Below are 22336 nucleotides of genomic sequence, written 5' to 3' on the forward strand. Positions count from 1 at the left end.
GAAGAGAGAGAGAGAGAGAGAGAGAGAGAGAGAGAGAGAGAGAGAGAGAGAGAGAGAAAGAGAAAGAGAGAGGAAGAGAAAGAGAGAGGAAGAGAGAGAGAGAGAGAGAGAGAAGAGAGAGAGAGAGAGAGAGAGAGAGAGAGAGAGAGAGAGAGAGAGGAGAGAGAGAGAGAGAGACAGACAGACAGACAGACAGACAGACAGAGAGGACGTGTATGAGAGTGAGTGTGAGTGTGTGAGTGAGTGAGTGAGTGAGTGAGTGTGTGTGAGTGTGTGAGGGAGTGTGTGAGTGTGCGAGTGTGAGGGCGTGAGGGAGTGTGAGGGGGGGGGGCGGGGTCATAATGGAGGAAGGCGGTGGTGTAATAAAACTCATAATAATATCATACCTCGCCCCGGCCGACACACACACACTCACCCGCCATTAGCCTCGCCACACCACTTGGCCCGGCTCGGCCCCACACCCCACGTGGAGTAATCACTTCCCCCTCTCCCATTGGCACCTCCTCCACCAATAGACAACAAGCAAATTTCATCCTCACCAACCGCAACGCAGCCGCAGCTCCATCACCATACGTGCAAGACAATTCAAATTCCTTAAGTCCTCTGATACTCCTACTCATTAACTAATTTCCTTCCATATTTATAATTTTACTATAGAATTGCATTGCAAGTAATGCTATTGTCAAGATTTTATGCAACAAGGATGATTTTTGCAGATACTAGCCGCTTGGTAAAAGCATTACTTGGCAGCATGCTGGCAGCACGCTCAGCCAATAAGCGGGCGAGACTGGTGGTTACCATGACAACGAGGCGTGGTCCACGTGGAGTGTGAGGGGGACGCTCCCTGGCCATGTTGACACTGGCGGAACAGCTGGGAACATGACTCACTGGCGTGCAGGCGCGCCCGCGTGCACGCCGCCGCTACCACCTTACACGCCACGCTACACTGCACGCTACACTGCACGCTACGCTGCACGCTACACTGCACGCTACACGCTACACTGCACCCTACACTGCACGCTACACTGCACGCTACACTGCACGCTACACTGCACGCTACGCTGTACGCTACACGCTACACTGCACGCTACACTGCACGCTACACTGCACGCTACACGCTACACTGCACGCTACACGCTACACTGCACGCTACACTGCACGCTACACTGCACGCTACACGCTACACTGCACGCTACACTGCACGCTACACGCTACACTGCACGCTACACGCTACACGCTACACTGCACGCTACACTGCACGCTACACGCTACATTGCACGCGACACGCTACATTGCACGCGACACGCTACACTGCACGCTACACGCTACACTGCACGCTATACTGCACGCTACACGCCAAGCTACAGACACACTACCACACCACACTACAGGCACACTACCACACCACACTACAGGCACACTACCACACCACACTACAGGCACACTACCACACCACACTACAGGCACACTACCACACCGCACTACAGGCACACTACCACACCACACTACCACACCACACTACAGGCACACTACCACACCACACTACAGACACACTACCACACCACACTACAGACACACTACCACACCACACTACAGGCACACTACCACACCACACTACAGGCACACTACCACACCACACTACAGGCACACTACCACACCACACTACCACACCACACTACAGACACACTACCACACCACACTACAGACACACTACCACACCACACTACCACACCACACTACCACACCACACTACAGGCACACTACCACACCACACTACAGACACACTACCACACCACACTACAGACACACTACCACACCACACTACAGACACACTACCACACCACACTACAGACACACTACCACACCACACTACAGACACACTACCACACCACACTACAGACACACTACCACACCACACTACCACACCACACTACCACACCACACTACAGGCACACTACCACACCACACTACAGGCACACTACCACACCACACTACAGGCACACTACCACACCACACTACAGACACACTACCACACCACACTACAGGCACACTACCACACCACACTACAGGCACACTACCACACCACACTACAGGCACACTACCACACCACACTACAGGCACACTACCACACCACACTACAGGCACACTACCACACCACACTACAGGCACACTACCACACCACACTACAGGCACACTACCACACCACACTACCACACCACACTACAGACACACTACCACACCACACTACAGACACACTACCACACCACACTACAGGCACACTACCACACCACACTACCACACCACACTACAGACACACTACCACACCACACTACAGGCACACTACCACACCACACTACCACACCACACTACAGACACACTACCACACCACACTACAGGCACACTACCACACCACACTACCACACCACACTACCACACCACACTACAGACACACTACCACACCACACTACAGGCACACTACAACACCACACTACCACACCACACTACCACACCACACTACAGACACACTACAACACCACACTACAGGCACACTACAGGCACACTACCACACCACACTACAGGCACACTACCACACCACACTACAGGCACACTACCACACCACACTACAGGCACACTACCACACCACACTACAGGCACACTACCACACCACACTACAGGCACACTACCACACCACACTACCACACCACACTACAGGCACACTACCACACCACACTACCACACCACACTACAGACACATTACCACACCACACTACAGACACACTACCACACCACACTACAGGCACACTACCACACCACACTACCACACCACACTACAGACACACTACCACACCACACTACAGGCACACTACCACACCACACTACAGGCACACTACCACACCACACTACAGGCACACTACCACACCACACTACAGGCACACTACCACACCACACTACAGGCACACTACCACACCACACTACAGACACACTACCACACCACACTACAGACACACTACCACACCACACTACAGGCACACTACCACACCACACTACAGGCACACTACCACACCACACTACAGGCACACTACCACACCACACTACAGGCACACTACCACACTACAGACACACTACCACACCACACTACAGGCACACTACCACACCACACTACAGGCACACTACCACACCACACTACAGGCACACTACCACACCACACTACAGGCACACTACCACACCACACTACCACACCACACTACAGACACACTACCACACCACAATACAGACACACTACCACACCACACTACAGGCACACTACCACACCACACAACAGGCACACTACCACACCACACTACAGGCACACTACCACACCACACTACAGGCACACTACCACACCACACTACAGGCACACTACCACACCACACTACAGGCACACTACCACACCACACTACAGGCACACTACCACACCACACTACCACACCACACTACAGACACACTACCACACCACAATACAGACACACTACCACACCACACTACAGGCACACTACCACACCACACAACAGGCACACTACCACACCACACTACAGGCACACTACCACACCACACTACAGGCACACTACCACACCACACTACAGGCACACTACCACACCACACTACAGGCACACTACCACACCACACTACAGGCACACTACCACACCACACTACAGGCACACTACCACACCACACAATCACACCACACTACAGACACACTACCACACCACACTACAGACACACTACCACACCACACTACAGACACACTACTACACCACACTACAGGCACACTACCACACCACACTACAGGCACACTACCACACCACACTACCACACCATACTACAGGCACACTACCACACCACACTACCACACCATACTACAGGCACACTACGACACCACACTACAGGCACACTACCACACCACACTACAGGCACACTACCACACCACACTACAGACACACTACCACACCACACTACAGGCACACTACCACACCACACTACCACACCATACTACAGGCACAGTACCACACCTCACTACAGGCACACTACCACACCACACTACAGGCACACTACCACACCACACTACCACACCACACTACAGGCACACTACCACACCACACTACCACACCATACTACAGGCACATTACCACACCACACTACCACACCACACTACAGACACACTACCACACCACACTACAGGCACACTACCACACCACACTACCACACCATACTACAGGCACACTACCACACCACACTACCACACCACACTACAGGCACACTACCACACCACACTACAGGCACACTACCACACCACACTACCACACCATACTACAGGCACACTACCACACCACACTACCACACCACACTACAGGCACACTACCACACCACACTACCACACCATACTACAGGCACACTACCACACCACACTACCACACCACACTACAGACACACTACCACACCACACTACAGGCACACTACCACACCACACTACCACACCATACTACAGGCACACTACCACACCACACTACCACACCATACTACAGGCACACTACCACACCACACTACCACACCACACTACAGGCACACTACCACACCACACTACCACACCACACTACAGACACACTACCACACCACACTACAGGCACACTACCACACCACACTACCACACCATACTACAGGCACACTACCACACCACACTACAGGCACACTACCACACCACACTACAGGCACACTACCACACCACACTACAGACACACTACCACACCACACTACAGACACACTACCACACCACACTACAGGCACACTACCACACCACACTACAGACACACTACCACACCACACTACAGGCACACTACCACACCACACTACAGACACACTACCACACCACACTACAGACACACTACCACACCACACTACAGGCCACACTACCACACCATACTACAGGCACACTGCCACACCACACTACAGGCACACTACCACACCACACTACAGGCACACTAACACACCACACTACAGGCACACTACCACACCACACTACAGACACACTACCACACCACACTACAGACACACTACCACACCACACTACAGGCACACTACCACACCACACTACAGACACACTACCACACCACACTACAGACACACTAACACACCACACTACAGGCACACTACCACACCACACCACACTACAGACACACTAACACACCACACTACAGGCCACACTACCACACCACACTACAGGCACACTACCACACCACACTGCCACACCACACTACAGGCACACTACCACACCACACTACAGGCACACTACCACACCACACTACAGGCACACTACCACACCACACTACAGGCACACTACCACACCACACTACAGGCACACTACCACACCACACTACAGGCCACACTACCACACCACACTACAGCCACACTACCACACCACACTACTGACTCACTACCACACCACACTACAGGCACACTACCACACCACACTACCACACCACACTACAGACACACTACCACACCACACTACCACACCACACTACAGGCACACTACCACACCACACTACAGGCACACTACCACACCACACTACAGACACACTACCACACCACACTACAGGCACACTACCACACCACACTACAGGCACACTACCACACCACACTACAGGCGCACTACCACACCACACTACAGACTCACTACCACACCACACTACAGGCACACTACCACACCACACTACAGGCACACTACCACACCACACTACAGGCACACTACCACACCACACCACACTACAGACACACTAACACACCACACTACAGGCCACACTACCACACCACACTACAGGGACACTACCACACCACACTGCCACACCACACTACAGGCACACTACCACACCACACTACAGGCACACTACCACACCACACTACAGGCACACTACCACACCACACTACAGGCACACTACCACACCACACTACAGGCTCACTACCACACCACACTACAGACACACTACCACACCACACTACAGACACACTACCACACCACACTACAGGCACACTACCACACCACACTACAGGCACACTACCACACCACACTACAGGCACACTACCACACCACACTACAGGCCACACTACCACACCACACTACAGCCACACTACCACACCACACTACTGACTCACTACCACACCACACTACAGGCACACTACCACACCACACTACAGGCACACTACCACACCACACTACAGACACACTACCACACCACACTACCACACCACACTACAGGCACACTACCACACCACACTACAGGCACACTACCACACCACACTACAGACACACTACCACACCACACTACAGGCACACTACCACACCACACTACAGGCACACTACCACACCACACTACAGGCGCACTACCACACCACACTACAGACTCACTACCACACCACACTACAGGCACACTACCACACCACACTACAGGCACACTACCACACCACACTACAGACACACTACCACACCACACTACAGACACACTACCACACCACACTACAGACACACTACTACACCATACTACAGGCACACTACCACACCACACTACAGACTCACTACCACACCACACTACAGGCACACTACCAAACCACACTACAGAGTTAGGGGGGACATGATCACCACATTCAAGATTCTGAAGGGGATTGATAGGGTAGATAAAGACAGTCTATTTAACACAAGGGGAACACGCACAAGGGGACACAGGTGGAAACTGAGTGCCCAAATGAGCCACAGAGATATTAGAAAGAACTTTTTTAGTGTCAGAGTGGTTGACAAATGGAATGCATTAGGAAGTGATGTGGTGGAGGCTGACTCCATACACAGTTTCAAGTGTAGATATGACAGAGCCCGATAGGCTCAGGAATCTGTACACCTGTTGATTGACGGTTGAGAGGCGGGACCAAAGAGCCAGAGCTCAACCCCCGCAAACACAACTAGGTGAGTACAACTAGGTGAGTACAGACACACTACCACACCACACTACAGGCACACTACCACACCACACTACAGGCACACTACCACACCACACCACACTACAGACACACTAACACACCACACTACAGGCACACTACCACACCACACTACCACACCACACTACAGACACACTACCACACCACACTACCACACCACACTTCAGGCACACTACCACACCACACTACAGGCACACTATCACACCACACTACAGACACACTACCACACCACACTACAGACACACTACCACACCACACTACAGGCACACTACCACACCACACTACCACACCACACTACAGACACACTACCACACCACACTACAGACACACTACCACACCACACTACAGGCACACTACCACACCACACTACAGGCCACACTACCACACCATACTACAGACACACTACCACACCACACTACGACACACTACCACACCACACTACAGACACACTACCACACCACACTACCACACCACACTACAGGCACACTACCACACCACACTACAGGCACACTATCACACCACACTACAGACACACTACCACACCACACTACAGACACACTACCACACCACACTACAGGCACACTACTACACCACACTACAGGCACACTACCACACCACACTACAGGCACACTACCACACCACACTACCACACCACACTACAGGCACACTACCACACCACACTACAGGCACACTACCACACCACACTACAGGCACACTACCACACCACACTACAGGCATACTACCACACCACACTACAGGCACACTACCACACTACAGGCACACTACCACACCACACTACAGGCACACTACCACACCACACTACAGGCACACTACCACACCACGCTACAAGCCACACTTCCACGTAACGCTACATACATTACCTTACATTTACTTAGGTTGAACTTAAGTAGCCATTTGTTGGACCATTCATTCAGTCAGTCTAGGTCGTCTTGTGGTCTCATACTGTCTTCCTCCGTCTTAATCCTCCTCATAATTTTTGCATCATCAGCAAACAATGAGAGGAACAAGTCTATACCCTCTGGGAGATCATTTACATATATCAAAAACATTATAGGTCCAAGGACTGACCCCTGCGGGACTGCACTGGTGACGTCTCGCTAATCTGATGCCTCACCCCTCACAGTGACTCGCTGTCTTCTATTGCTTAGGTACTCCCTTATCCAACGGAGTACCTTCCCTTTCACTCCCGCCTGTATCTCCAGCTTGTGTATTAGTCTCCTGAGTGGTACTGTTTCAAAGGCTTTCTGGCAATCCAAAAATATGCAGTCTGCCCACCCCTCTCTTTCTTGGCTGATTTTTGTTGCCTGGTCATAGAATTCAATTAAACTTGTGAGGCAGGACTTGCCATTCCTGAACCCATGTTGATGCCGTGTTACAAAGTTCTTTCGCTCCAGATGTTCCACTAGCTTTCTTCGCACAATCTTCTGCATCAACTTGCATGGTATGCAGGTTAGGGACACTGGCCTGTAGTTCAGTGCCTCCTGTCTATCCCCTTTCTTGTATATCGGGACTACATTAGCCGTCTTCCAAATTTTGGGCAGTTTACCTGTTCCAGTGATTTGTTATACACCATGGAGAGCGGAAGGCACAGTGCTTCTGCTCCTTCCTTTAGTATCTATGGTGAAATTCCATCCGGGCCTATAGCCTTTGTCACATCCAACTCTTGCAAAAGCTTCCTTACCTCCCCCACTGGTAATCCCAAACTCCTCTAGTAGTTCCAGGTTAACTTTTCCCTCACTTATTTCTGGGACTTTCCCTTATTCTACTGTGAAGACCTCCTGGGATTTCTTATTGAGTTCCTCGCCCACTTCCTTTTCGTTAGTTGTGAATCTGTCTACCCCTATCCTCAGTTTCATTACCTGTTCCTTTACTATTGTTTTCCCTGTTAATGTGGCTATGCAGCAGTTTGGGATGAGTCTTTGCCTTGCTTGCTATGTCATTTTCATATTGCCTCTCTACCTCTCTTCTCACCCCTTACATATTCCTGGCGCTCTGGTACCTTTCTCTGCTCTCTAGTGTCCTATTATTCTTATAGTTTCTCCATGCCCTTTTACTTTGCTGCTTAGCTAGCCTACATCTCTGATTAAACCATTGATTTCTCATCTTCATTTCACTGTTTTCCTTTTGGGCTGGGATAGACTTGTCTGCTGCCTCCTTACACTTCTGCATGATGTAGTCCATCATGTCTTGGGCCGTCTTTCCCCTGAGCTCTGTTTCCCATGTTATATCTGTTAGGAATTTCCTCATCTCCTCATAGTTTCGCTTCCGGAATGCTAGCCTTTTGTTTTCTGGTCCCTTCCTTGAGTACATTAACCCTTCTACGATTTTAAAATATGCCAAAAGAGGTGAACAACTGTGAGCAGAACAATGCATTTGTGGCAGAGTGAGGCTCATGTCTCTGCACCATCAAGTGAGGCTCATGTCTCTGCACCATCAAGTGAGGCTCATGTCTCTGCACCATCAAGTGTTCATGTCTCTGCACCATCAAGTGTTCATGTCTCTGCGCCATCAAGTGTTCATGTCTCTGCACCATCAAGTGTTCATGTCTCTGCACCATCAAGTGTTCATGTCTCTGCACCATCAAGTGCTCATGTCTCTGCACCATCAAGTGTTCATGTCTCTGCACCATCAAGTGTTCATGTCTCTGCACCATCAAGTGCTCATGTCTCTGCACCATCAAGTGTTCATGTCTCTGCACCATCAAGTGTTCATGTCTCTGCACCATCAAGTGCTCATGTCTCTGCACCATCAAGTGCTCATGTCTCTGCACCATCAAGTGCTCATGAGTTAATCTCGGGCGAGCAACAATTACTCGTGCCAGACATGCTGTGTGTTTCCTGTTAAGGTGAGAGGAAGAAGAAGGCGGTAGGAATATGTCTCAATTATTACTACATGACTTCTGGCCTCGGCATGAATGACAGGATATGTACCCGAATAAGGAACTAATTGTTGCTGGCACGAAGGCACACGAGCAGTAGACGCAGCACCAGAATGGCTGCCAACCCAGAAAAGATTCGATTCCCTTACACACAGAAATCACAATAGCGTGATGCATCAATGAACAAATCCACAAGGGCCGTGACGAGGACTCGAACCTACGTCTGAGAGCATCCTAGACACTGCCTTAATAGACTGAGCTACGACATGGAAAAAAAAAAGAGTTGAAATCAGGAATTCAATAGAACTTCAGTTAAGTTCAGTAGAACTTCAGTTAAGTTCAGTAGAACTTCTGGTTTCAACTCTTTTTGACCATGTTGTAGCTCAGTCGATTAAGGCAGCGACTGGGATGCTCTCAGACTTAAGTTCGAATCCTCGTCACGGCCCCTTGTGGATTTGTTCGATTCCCGTATACCTGCTGAAGATGAAGAACAACCAGTGTTGGGTTGTGATCTCACTGAGATGTGACAGTTGACAGACAGCCATGACAGCTCCGTCAAGAGTCAACAGCAACAACAGACATCAACAAAATTATACAAATGTATAACAGGCGGCCGCGTGCAGAACGGTTGCGTGCGGGAGAAGGCAGCGAGCACATAATGGCCGGGTACATCTTTCCTCAACCTTTGACACCTTTGGTTACCTTTATTAAACAGTTTACAAGCATGAAAACTTGCCAGTCAACTGTTGTTATTGTTATAAACAGCCTCCTGGTGCTTCGGAGCTCATTAACTGTTTAATAATTGTAAACAAAGCCGCCAAAGATTGAGAAAAGATGTACAGGTTCGTAAGTGTTTGAGTAACTGCTTCGTGAATCTGGCCCCCTGGCCAGGGAGAATAACCAACTCAATACCTTCATCAAACTATTGCCCAACCGTACACAAAAACAGTCATGCATGAATGGAGGAGAAAATATTCAAGGAAAAGACGCTTCAGGATAGACGGGAATAAGACTTTTTTTTGCACAGGTTTAAAGCTTTATAAAGTTTAAGGGGCGGGACAAGTGACTCTGTGGCAACCATGCACAGAGACACATGCCTCCAAGAGGGAAATAAATTCTGCCAAAGACTGCAACAGACAGTGGAACTTACATGTTGAACAACTATGTTGATACATTTTTACCCACAGGATTATAAACCCAAGGAACCGCCTACCCGCCGAAGCTGTACATGCCAAAGCAGTGTTCAGTATCAAAATACAGCTGCACAAAATGGGAGGGAGGAAACCATTGACAAACCGCCGGCTTCCTGTCCTCGTCGAGGCCACTAGAGAGATACTGACACTCAGGGAACATTCAGATTTAGACGCTATTGGGAACTTAGTATTATCTGACCACTGCAGGCAACACCGCGTACATTAACTATTGCATGAAAGACGCCCCATTCTCTACACACAAGCTCTGTGATGTGGCACAGTGCAGGGCGCCTGTGCACTCAAACCTGCATGATGCAAGCTGTGCAGACAATGATCAGGGCTGAGAGCAAAAGCCAAGGAACACCTTGGCTTGGCTGTGGGGGGGGGGGGGGGCATCCACGGTCCACTCTAGACACTACTAGGGAAGAGAGTTGCAACACTTCTCTTGGCTTGAAGACAGATGTGTTGTTGATCTTGCAAAGCCTTTGATACGATGGCAGAATTATCTGGCGGTGCCCACAAATATGTGCATTTCCTGCTAATTTGGTAACCCAAGAACTTGAATTTCTGGCTAAACAACATGCTGTTCTGTAAGTTCAAAGCAGACAACATGCACTTCTGTAAGTTCTGAGCAGACAGCATGCACTTATATAAGTTCTGAGCAGACAACAGGCACTTCTGTAAGTTCTGAGCAGACAGTACGCACTTCTGTAAGTTCTGAGCAGACAACAGGCACTTCTGTAAGTTCTGAGCAGACAGTAAGCACTTCTGTAAGTTCTGAGCAGACAACAGGCACTTCTGTAAGTTCTGAGCAGACAACATGCTCTTCTGTAAGTTCTGAGCAGACAACATGCACTTCTGTAAGTTCTGAGCAGACAACATGCTCTTCTGTAAGTTCTGAGCAGACAACATGCACTTCTGTAAGTTCTGAGCAGACAACATGCTCTTCTGTAAGTTCTGAGCAGACAACATGCACTTCTGTAAGTTCTGAGCAGACAACATGCTCTTCTGTAAGTTCTGAGCAGACAACATGCACTTCTGTAAGTTCTGAGCAGACAACATGCACTTCTGTAAGTTCTGAGCAGACAACAGGCACTTCTGTAAGTTCTGAGCAGACAACAGGAACTTCTGTAAGTTCTGAGCAGACAACAGGAACTTCTGTAAGTTCTGAGCAGACAACATGCACTTCTGTAAGTTCTAAGCAGACAAGATGCACTTCTGTAAGTTCTGAGCAGACAAGATGCACTTCTGTAAGTTCTGAGCAGACAACAGGCACTTCTGTAAGTTCTGAGCAGACAACAGGAACTTCTGTAAGTTCTGAGCAGACAACATGCACTTCTGTAAGTTCTAAGCAGACAAGATGCACTTCTGTAAGTTCTGAGCAGACAAGATGCACTTCTGTAAGTTCTGAGCAGACAACAGGCTCTTCTGTAAGTTCTGAGCAGACAACAGGCTCTTCTGTAAGTTCTGAGCAGACAGTACGCACTTCTGTAAGTTCTGAGCAGACAGCATGCACTTCTGTAAGTTCTGAGCAGACAACATGCTCTTCTGTAAGTTCTGAGCAGACAACATGCACTTCTGTAAGTTCTGAGCAGACAACATGCTCTTCTGTAAGTTCTGAGCAGACAACATGCACTTCTGTAAGTTCTGAGCAGACAACATGCTCTTCTGTAAGTTCTGAGCAGACAACATGCACTTCTGTAAGTTCTGAGCAGACAACATGCACTTCTGTAAGTTCTGAGCAGACAACAGGCACTTCTGTAAGTTCTGAGCAGACAACAGGAACTTCTGTAAGTTCTGAGCAGACAACAGGAACTTCTGTAAGTTCTGAGCAGACAACATGCACTTCTGTAAGTTCTAAGCAGACAAGATGCACTTCTGTAAGTTCTGAGCAGACAAGATGCACTTCTGTAAGTTCTGAGCAGACAACAGGCACTTCTGTAAGTTCTGAGCAGACAACAGGAACTTCTGTAAGTTCTGAGCAGACAACATGCACTTCTGTAAGTTCTAAGCAGACAAGATGCACTTCTGTAAGTTCTGAGCAGACAAGATGCACTTCTGTAAGTTCTGAGCAGACAACAGGCTCTTCTGTAAGTTCTGAGCAGACAACATGCACGTCTGTAAGTTCTGAGCAGACAACATGCACTTCTGTAAGTTCTGAGCAGACAACAGGCACTTCTGTAAGTTCTGAGCAGACAACAGGCACTTCTGTAAGTTCTGAGCAGACAGTACGCACTTCTGTAAGTTCTGAGCAGACAGCATGCACTTCTGTAAGTTCTGAGCAGACAACATGCACTTCTATAAGTTCTGAGCAGACAACAGGCTCTTCTGTAAGTTCTGAGCAGACAGTACGCACTTCTGTAAGTTCTGAGCAGACAACATGCACTTCTGTAAGTTCTGAGCAGACAACAGGCACTTCTGTAAGTTCTGAGCAGACAACAGGCACTTCTGTAAGTTCTGAGCAGACAGTACGCACTTCTGTAAGTTCTGAGCAGACAGCATGCACTTCTGTAAGTTCTGAGCAGACAACATGCACTTCTATAAGTTCTGAGCAGACAACAGGCTCTTCTGTAAGTTCTGAGCAGACAGTACGCACTTCTGTAAGTTCTGAGCAGACAACATGCACTTCTGTAAGTTCTGAGCAGACAACAGGCTCTTCTGTAAGTTCTGAGCAGACAACAGGAACTTCTGTAAGTTCTGAGCAGACAACAGGCACTTCTGTAAGTTCTGAGCAGACAACAGGCACTTCTGTAAGTTCTGAGCAGACAGCATGTACTTCTGTAAGTTCTGAGCAGACAGCATGTACTTCTGTAAGTTCTGAGCAGACAACAGGCACTTCTGTAAGTTCTGAGCAGACAACAGGCACTTCTGTAAGTTCTGAGCAGACAACAGGCACTTCTGTAAGTTCTGAGCAGACAGCATGCACTTCTGTAAGTTCTGAGCAGACAACAGGCACTTCTGTAAGTTCTGAGCAGACAACAGGCACTTCTGTAAGTTCTGAGCAGACAGCATGTACTTCTGTAAGTTCTGAGCAGACAACAGGCACTTCTGTAAGTTCTGAGCAGATAGCAGGCACTTCTGTAAGTTCTGAGCAGACAACATGCACTTCTGTAAGTTCTGAGCAGACAACATGCACTTCTGTAAGTTCTGAGCAGACAGCAGGCACTTCTGTAAGTTCTGAGCAGACAGCATGCACTTCTGTAAGTTCTGAGCAGACAACATGCACGTCTGTAAGTTCTGAGCAGACAGCATGCACTTCTGTAAGTTCTGAGCAGACAACAGGCACTTCTGTAAGTTCTGAGCAGACAACATGCACTTCTGTAAGTTCTGAGCAGACAACATGCACTTCTGTAAGTTCTGAGCAGACAGCAGGCACTTCTGTAAGTTCTGAGCAGACAGCATGCACTTCTGTAAGTTCTGAGCAGACAACATGCACGTCTGTAAGTTCTGAGCAGACAGCATGCACTTCTGTAAGTTCTGAGCAGACAACATGCACTTCTGTAAGTTCTGAGCAGACAACATGCTCTTCTGTAAATTCTGAGCAGACAACAGGAACTTCTGTAAGTTCTGAGCAGACAGCAGGCACTTCTGTAAGTTCTGAGCAGACAACAGGAACTTCTGTAAGTTCTGAGCAGACAACAGGCACTTCTGTAAGTTCTGAGCAGACAACATGCACTTCTGTAAGTTCTGAGCAGACAACATGCTCTTCTGTAAGTTCTGAGCAGACAACATGCACTTCTGTAAGTTCTGAGCAGACAGCATGCACTTCTGTAAGTTCTGAGCAGACAGCATGCACTTCTGTAAGTTCTGAGCAGACAGCAGGCACGTCTGTAAGTTCTGAGCAGACAGCAGGAACTTCTGTAAGTTCTGAGCAGACAACATGCACGTCTGTAAGTTCTGAGCAGACAACATGCACGTCTGTAAGTTCTGAGCAGACAACAGGAACTTCTGTAAGTTCTGAGCAGACAACATGCACTTCTGTAAGTTCTGAGCAGACAGCATGCACTTCTGTAAGTTCTGAGCAGACAGCATGCACTTCTGTAAGTTCTGAGCAGACAGCATGCACTTCTGTAAGTTCTGAGCAGACAGCATGCACTTCTGTAAGTTCTGAGCAGACAGCATGCACTTCTGTAAGTTCTGAGCAGACAGCATGCACTTCTGTAAGTTCTGAGCAGACAGCATGCACTTCTGTAAGTTCTGAGCAGACAGCATGCACTTCTGTAAGTTCTGAGCAGACAGCAGGCACGTCTGTAAGTTCTGAGCAGACAGCAGGAACTTCTGTAAGTTCTGAGCAGACAACATGCACGTCTGTAAGTTCTGAGCAGACAACATGCACGTCTGTAAGTTCTGAGCAGACAACATGCACGTCTGTAAGTTCTGAGCAGACAGCAGGCACTTCTGTAAGTTCTGAGCAGACAGCAGGCACTTCTGTAAGTTCTGAGCAGACAACAGGCTCTTCTGTAAGTTCTGAGCAGACAACAGGAACTTCTGTAAGTTCTGAGCAGACAACATGCACTTCTGTAAGTTCTGAGCAGACAGCATGCACTTCTGTAAGTTCTGAGCAGATAACAGGCACTTCTGTAAGTTCTGAGCAGATAGCATGCACTTCTGTAAGGTCTGAGCAGACAGCATGCACTTCTATAAGTTCTGAGCAGACAACAGGCACTTCTGTAAGTTCTGAGCAGACAGCATGCACTTCTGTAAGTTCTGAGCAGATAACAGGCACTTCTGTAAGTTCTGAGCAGATAGCATGCACTTCTGTAAGGTCTGAGCAGACAGCATGCACTTCTATAAGTTCTGAGCAGACAACAGGCACTTCTGTAAGTTCTGAGCAGACAACAGGAACTTCTGTAAGTTCTGAGCAGACAACAGGAACTTCTGCAAGTTCGCTTCGACGCCTCACCACATATACCAAAGGGAACGTTTCGGTCTAGCCAAGGAGGTATATTGTGAAGGTGTTAGTGAAGACATTGTCTAGCTAAGCCAGAGTGAACACCTCCCTTATACTGGAAGGTGACTGTAATTAATTTGTTAATTAATCTGTAATTAAATTAATTTGTAATTACTGCCTCTCTCAAGATAGGAAGGAGAAACGTTATTAATTGGGAAAATTTAACCCACATCCGTGAAAATTGCTTTTTTTCCTGTATTGTCCAATAACTTTGCATGGAAGGCTCTCAAAAATACTTATTCGTCCTTCTTGAGGTTATCTTGAGGTTATCTTGAGATGATTTCGGGGCTTTAGTGTCCCCGCGGCCCGGTCCTCGACCAGGCCTCCATCCCCAGGAAGCAGCCCGTGACAGCTGACTAACACCCAGGTACCTATTTTACTGCTAGGTAACAGGGGCATAGGGTGAAAGAAACTCTGCCCAATGTTTCTAGCCGGCGCCTAGGATCGAACCCAGGACCACAGGATCACAAGACCAGCGAGCTGTCCGCTCGGCCGACCGGCTCCCTATAGCTCTGTCCTAAAGCCATCTAAAATTTGGTGAATTAGTGGGAGTGGTTGTGCATCAATTGTTGTGTACTAATTCATCTTGGATTTAACACCTGTTCTTTTAATAAACGGAGTTGTAAAATGGACAGTCCGTCCTCCAAAAATGGGGAGGTAAATGTAACAGCCCCATAAGTGTAATTATGTACTATGTATGACAGTCACGAATTGTACTTATTTTCACTTAGTGTTAAACCGTACTGTCAAATATATTGTGAATATTTGAGTTTACCTGAAAAGCTGAAAAGAAAACCACGACCTCACCTAACCGTCTTAGTTTTGAAGCAAAGCATTTTATTGCCTCTTAATTACAATTACTACCTAACCTATAGCTATATTGATTTTAACCTATAGCTATATAGCTATATTATAGTTTTATAAAACAAATAAAACAAAGCTAAAATATTTCAATAAATTGTAACATTCTTAACACAACAGAAAATAGTGAAGTTGTCAACAAAAGGCTCTAAATAGAGTCCGGAAAGAGCTCTAAGGTCTGCCAGGGGAAACAAAAAGTACTCTCAACATGTTCCCTGAGGCACTTTCAACATGTCCCCTGAGGCACTTTCAACATGCTCCCTGAGGCACTTTCAACATGTTCCCTGAGGAACTTTCAACATGTTCCCTGAGGAACTTTCAGCATGTCCCCTGAGGCACTTTCAGCATGTCCCCTGAGGCACTTTCAACATGTTCCCTGAGGCACTGTCAACATGTCCCCTGAGGAACTTTCAGCATGTCCCCTGAGGCACTTTCAGCATGTCCCCTGAGGCACTTTCAGCATGTCCCCTGAGGCACTTTCAACATGCTCCCTGAGGCACTGTCAACATGTTCCCTGAGGAACTTTCAGCATGTGCCCTGAGGCACTTTCAACATGTTCCCTGAGGCACTTTCAACATGTTCCCTGAGGAACTTTCAACATGTTCCCTGAGGCACTTTCAACATGTTCCCTGAGGAACTTTCAACATGTCCCCTGAGGCACTTTCAACATGTCCCCTGAGGCACTGTCAACATGTCCCCTGAGGCACTGTCAACATGTCCCCTGAGGCACTGTCAACATGTTCCCTGAGGCACTGTCAACATGTCCCCTGAGGCACTGTCAACATGTCCCCTGAGGCACTGTCAACATGTTCCCTGAGGCACTGTCAACATGTCCCCTGAGGCACGCCTCATATTGGTCATATGAGGCAACATAAAAGTCAGTCCTTAAGACGGGGAAAGATTTGAAGGATAGAATCTTAAATGTTTCCAGACGCAAATGGAATACAATTGGGCTATTTTACCTTAAAGTGGTATAAAAATGGGCGTCTACAGCCTATGTGTACCTCCAAAAAAGGTGTTAAGAATTGATGTAAACTTGAAAAAAATCTATCAAGATGTCACTGGTGCTTCGACAGTTTGAAAAGTCAAATTTGGAGGGAAAGAAGAAATAGTTATTTCTGGAAACCAACATATTTTTGCAGGCGATGAGTCACAATAACGTGGCTAAAGTATGTTGACTAGACCACACACTAGAAGGTGAAGGGACGACGACGTTTCGGTCCGTCCTGGACCATTCACAAGTCGATTGTGAAAATGGTTCACAATCGACTTGAAAATGGTCCACAATCGACTTGAGAATGGTCCACAATCGACTTGAGAATGGTCCACAATCGACTTGAGAATAGTCCAGGACGGACCGAAACGTCGTCGTCCCTTCACCTTCTAGTGTGTGGTCTGGTCAACAATATATTTTTAATATGATGTTTCATAAACCTATAGACTCAACTTGTCAGGAAAATGGGGAAAAATCCCACAGGAAAAGAGTTATATAAGAGCCCTCTGCTGTAGAGTGGAAAAGAGGTGAAGCGGAATATAGTTTGAGAAGATTAAAGCAATGATTGTAGAAGTATCACAATGGTGTGTGAATTTACCAAGGTGTAAAATAAGCATGGGATTTACTGTAAATGAATCTATCAGGGGTGCAACAAAGAGACTCAAAAATAAAGAATTATCAACAGGAAGGAAGGAAGGCACTATCAGGGGGAAGGCGCCAAGCCATTACAACTATATAGCACTTGGAAAGGGGATAAGGATTTGGGATGGGACGGGAGGCAGGAATGGTGTCCAACCACTTGGACGGTCGGGGATTGAACGCCGACCTGCATGAAGCGAGACCGTCGCTCTACCGTCCACCCCAAGTGGAACAAGTTAACAGGAACTTAAGGTGCCATAGCAAAACCAAATTTACTTGCAATCTTGACAATGTTCTCCCAGATATTGGTAAGATATGGAGAAGATATAAGATGAAATCTCTATTTACCTGAACTTAATGACCCCTGAAGACCACAGACTGATAATTTTAAACCAATTGAGAGCTTCTGCTGTATATCCAGTCCATTCTGGCCAGCGTTCTGAACGTCAAGAAACTGACGTACTAAAGCCTCCCTTATCCAAACCAACCAGATGACTCACAAACAGAAAACGGGACATTATGTCAATTTCGCGAAGCGCTGCTGTTGCAACCCGTTCTCGCAAATTTAATAAGTCAATATTGACGTATTAAATATGTGCATAGGTGACATACTTAACATAATAGATACCCTTAAAAAGATTCATAGAAAACACCGACCTTACCTAACCTTGTTAGTATCTTAAGATAAGCATCTTATTGCTTCGTAATTACAATTATTACTTAACCTATACCTATTATAGGTTAGGTAATAATTGTAATTACGAAGCAATAAGATGCTTATCTTAACATACTAACAAGGTTAGGTAAGGTCGGTGTTTTCTATGAATCTTTTTAAGGGTATCTATTATGTTAAGTATGTCACCTATGCACATATTTAATACGTCAATATTGACTTATTAAATTTGCGAGAACGGGTTGCATGCTTACACTAGCATGAGTATATTGCGAATATTGCAAAAAGAAAAGCATTTTCTCAAGCCTCTGGGAGGCATAAGATGGGATGAAGCATAAGGCATTATCAAGTAAAGTTAGTAGAAGGAGAAGAGGTGATCGCGGTGCAAGAAGTAGAGAGAATAAAGGCGGAAGTAGTAAGTAGTTGTTGAAGAGAAGTAGAAGTAAAAAATGATGTTCCAGAGAATGGGAAAATATTGGCTGTTATGAAGATGGTCAAGAACCCACCATTCCAGGTCCAAGGAAATGGAAGACATACACAGAAAAAGATAAATATATGAAAAATTGCAATAGCCCAACTGGCAAGGTTTTAACAAAGAGAGTACGAAGAGAGGAAGCTAAAAGGTATTAATTAATAACATTAATTAATAACATATTAATCAGGTATTAATTATCAAGAGAATCACTAAAGATTGGCAGGTATGATGTAAAAATCACTTGAAAAGGATTGTGGTGAAATTCCCATAATGTTCTCTCTCTCTCTCTCTCTCTCTCTCTCTCTCTCTCTCTCTCTCTCTCTCTCTCTCTCTCTCTCTCTCTCTCTCTCTCTCTCTCTCTCTCTCTCTCTCTCTGTCTCTCTCTCTCTCTCTCTCTCTCTCTCTCTCTCTCTCTCTCTCTCTCTCTCTCTCTCTCTCTCTCTCTGTCTCTCTCTCTCTGTCTCTCGTGAGGTAAGCCCTTCTCTAACTACCCCGGGAGGTGATTCACAGCCCAATCCGTATTTACGAGGAAGGTGTTCAGATCTCACCTGGTCACTGCTAGGGGCGATAATCCTCCTTAATCACTACCATCTGTAGACCTTGTTGCCTCGGAGCTTTCTCACCTTCTTGTGTAGCTCTTGGGGAGCGTGTATGTTGTATTTACTCATACGTGTTATGTATACCTGTGTGTGTTTACATATGTATACACAGCCATATGTATCCTTGAAACCACAGAACGTGTGATGAATACATTATAAATACACTCACTGTATTCGTCCATACACTCAGATATGTTCAGTATGATACACAATACACCTCCACTCATACACCGCAATACACACACACACACCTACACACATTTAACCAAATTAACTTAAATCCACAGACACATATACATCATACACAACAGAACACAACGTCACTAATGTAGCCAAGAAAGTTGGAGACTTGATCACGACATGCAAAATACTTATGTAAATCACATGGTATATAGTAATTGAGTGACATGGGATGGATCAGGACAATAAGACAGTTAACAAAATATTGAGAGGCGGGACCAAGGAGCTGAAGCTCAGTCTTTGAATATATATATATATATATATATATATATATATATATATATATATATATATATATATATATATATATATATATATACATATGTGTATATCACGAAAATAAACACGTGATTAAGAATGTGACAATGTCAGACCACGAAGGAAAAATGAAACAGGAAATTTCCTTAAGTACTTTCGTATATTAAATACATCTTCAGAAGGTGTATATATATACCTTCAGAAGGTATATATACATATATATATATATATATATATCATTGAATATGACAGCATATTCTGTATTAACTATCTTCTGGTTTAGGGCTTCAATCCTTCTAACTATTATTCTTGCATCAGAGTTCATTTGAAAGAGAAGTTCTCCAAAAGTCATGTTTGAAGGTGAAGAAAAAAGTGAATTACTATAGAATGTATTACACTTATTATACAATTGCACAACGTTTCGAACCTCCATGGTTCATTCTCAAGTGCTAAGAACTTACAGATCTCGTTAGAATTATACGAGTACGGGGTCAGGTGAGAAAACAAGTGGAATAAAGGAAAAGGCAAGGGGGATAAATAGGGGATAATAGGGGCCGAAGCACATTCAATGATTAATCAGGTGTAATAGGCTTATTATATTGAACAGTGTCTTCTGTGTTGGCATCGTTATGTTCCCGTCTTGTTCTTACTCTCATGGTGGGTAGAGTAAATAGTTCCTGGGTAATTATTTACCCAGGGCATTCGTGAAACTGAGTTTATCCAGTGTGTACTATGTTGATATATTCAACACCTTCTTAATGTTCCGCTTGTCGTTCCCGCTCTTCCATTGTCACACTTCAGCTATTCTTACCTGCCTCTCACTTGTCGTCTTTCTACCTGCTGGGATTTAAGTATTTTTTTTAATGTCGGTATAAGCGCTCCTAAAGCCAGCTGAAGTCTGGTCAGGTCATGTCAGCTTTTGAACTGTCTTTATACAAACACATAAGATACATTTACACACACACACACACACACACACACACACACACACACACACACACACACACACACACACACACACCAATACACACACACACACACACACACACACACACACACACACACACACACACACACACACACACACACACACACACACACACACACACACACACCAATACACACACACACACACACACACACACACACACACACACACACACACACACCAATACACACACACACACCAATACACACACACACACACACACGCACACGCACACGCACACGCACACGCACACACACACACACACACACACACACACAGGTAGGTGTAGCTGTAGGAGAGACAGGCAGGTGTAGCTGGTAAGGTGCTCTAGTGGATAAGGGAGTATCTAAGCAATAGGAAGCAGAGAGTTACGGTGAGGGGTGAGACCTCCGATTGGCGTGAAGTCACCAGTGGAGTCCCACAGGGCTCTGTACTCGGTCCTATCTTGTTTCTGATATATGTAAATGATCTCCCGGAGGGTATCGATTCATTTCTCTCAATGTTTGCAGACGATGCTAAAATTATGAGAAGGATTAAAACAGAAGA

At 46.5% G+C, this 22336-nt stretch overlaps 2 protein-coding genes across 2 annotated transcripts; one reads left to right on the plus strand and one right to left on the minus strand.

Annotated features, from left to right (window-relative positions):
- The first annotated feature begins 9408 nt into the window (after positions 1 to 9408).
- On the plus strand, positions 9409 to 9885 carry LOC138364314 (streptococcal hemagglutinin-like). The gene has a single exon (XM_069323915.1). It carries the CDS (start codon positions 9409 to 9411, stop codon positions 9883 to 9885), a length of 477 nt encoding a protein of 158 aa, XP_069180016.1.
- A 1873-nt stretch (positions 9886 to 11758) lies between these two features.
- Positions 11759 to 21154, minus strand: LOC138364315 (mucin-22-like). Its single transcript, XM_069323916.1, has 2 exons — positions 21053 to 21154; positions 11759 to 16042 (listed from the first exon to the last, which is right to left on the minus strand). The coding sequence occupies exons 1-2, from the start codon at positions 21152 to 21154 to the stop codon at positions 11759 to 11761; spliced, it is 4386 nt and encodes a 1461-aa protein (XP_069180017.1).
- Between the last annotated feature and the right edge of the window lie 1182 nt (positions 21155 to 22336).

This window comes from Procambarus clarkii, chromosome 13 (assembly GCF_040958095.1).
Source record: "Procambarus clarkii isolate CNS0578487 chromosome 13, FALCON_Pclarkii_2.0, whole genome shotgun sequence".
In the NCBI taxonomy this organism is placed as follows: Eukaryota; Metazoa; Arthropoda; class Malacostraca; order Decapoda; family Cambaridae; genus Procambarus; species Procambarus clarkii.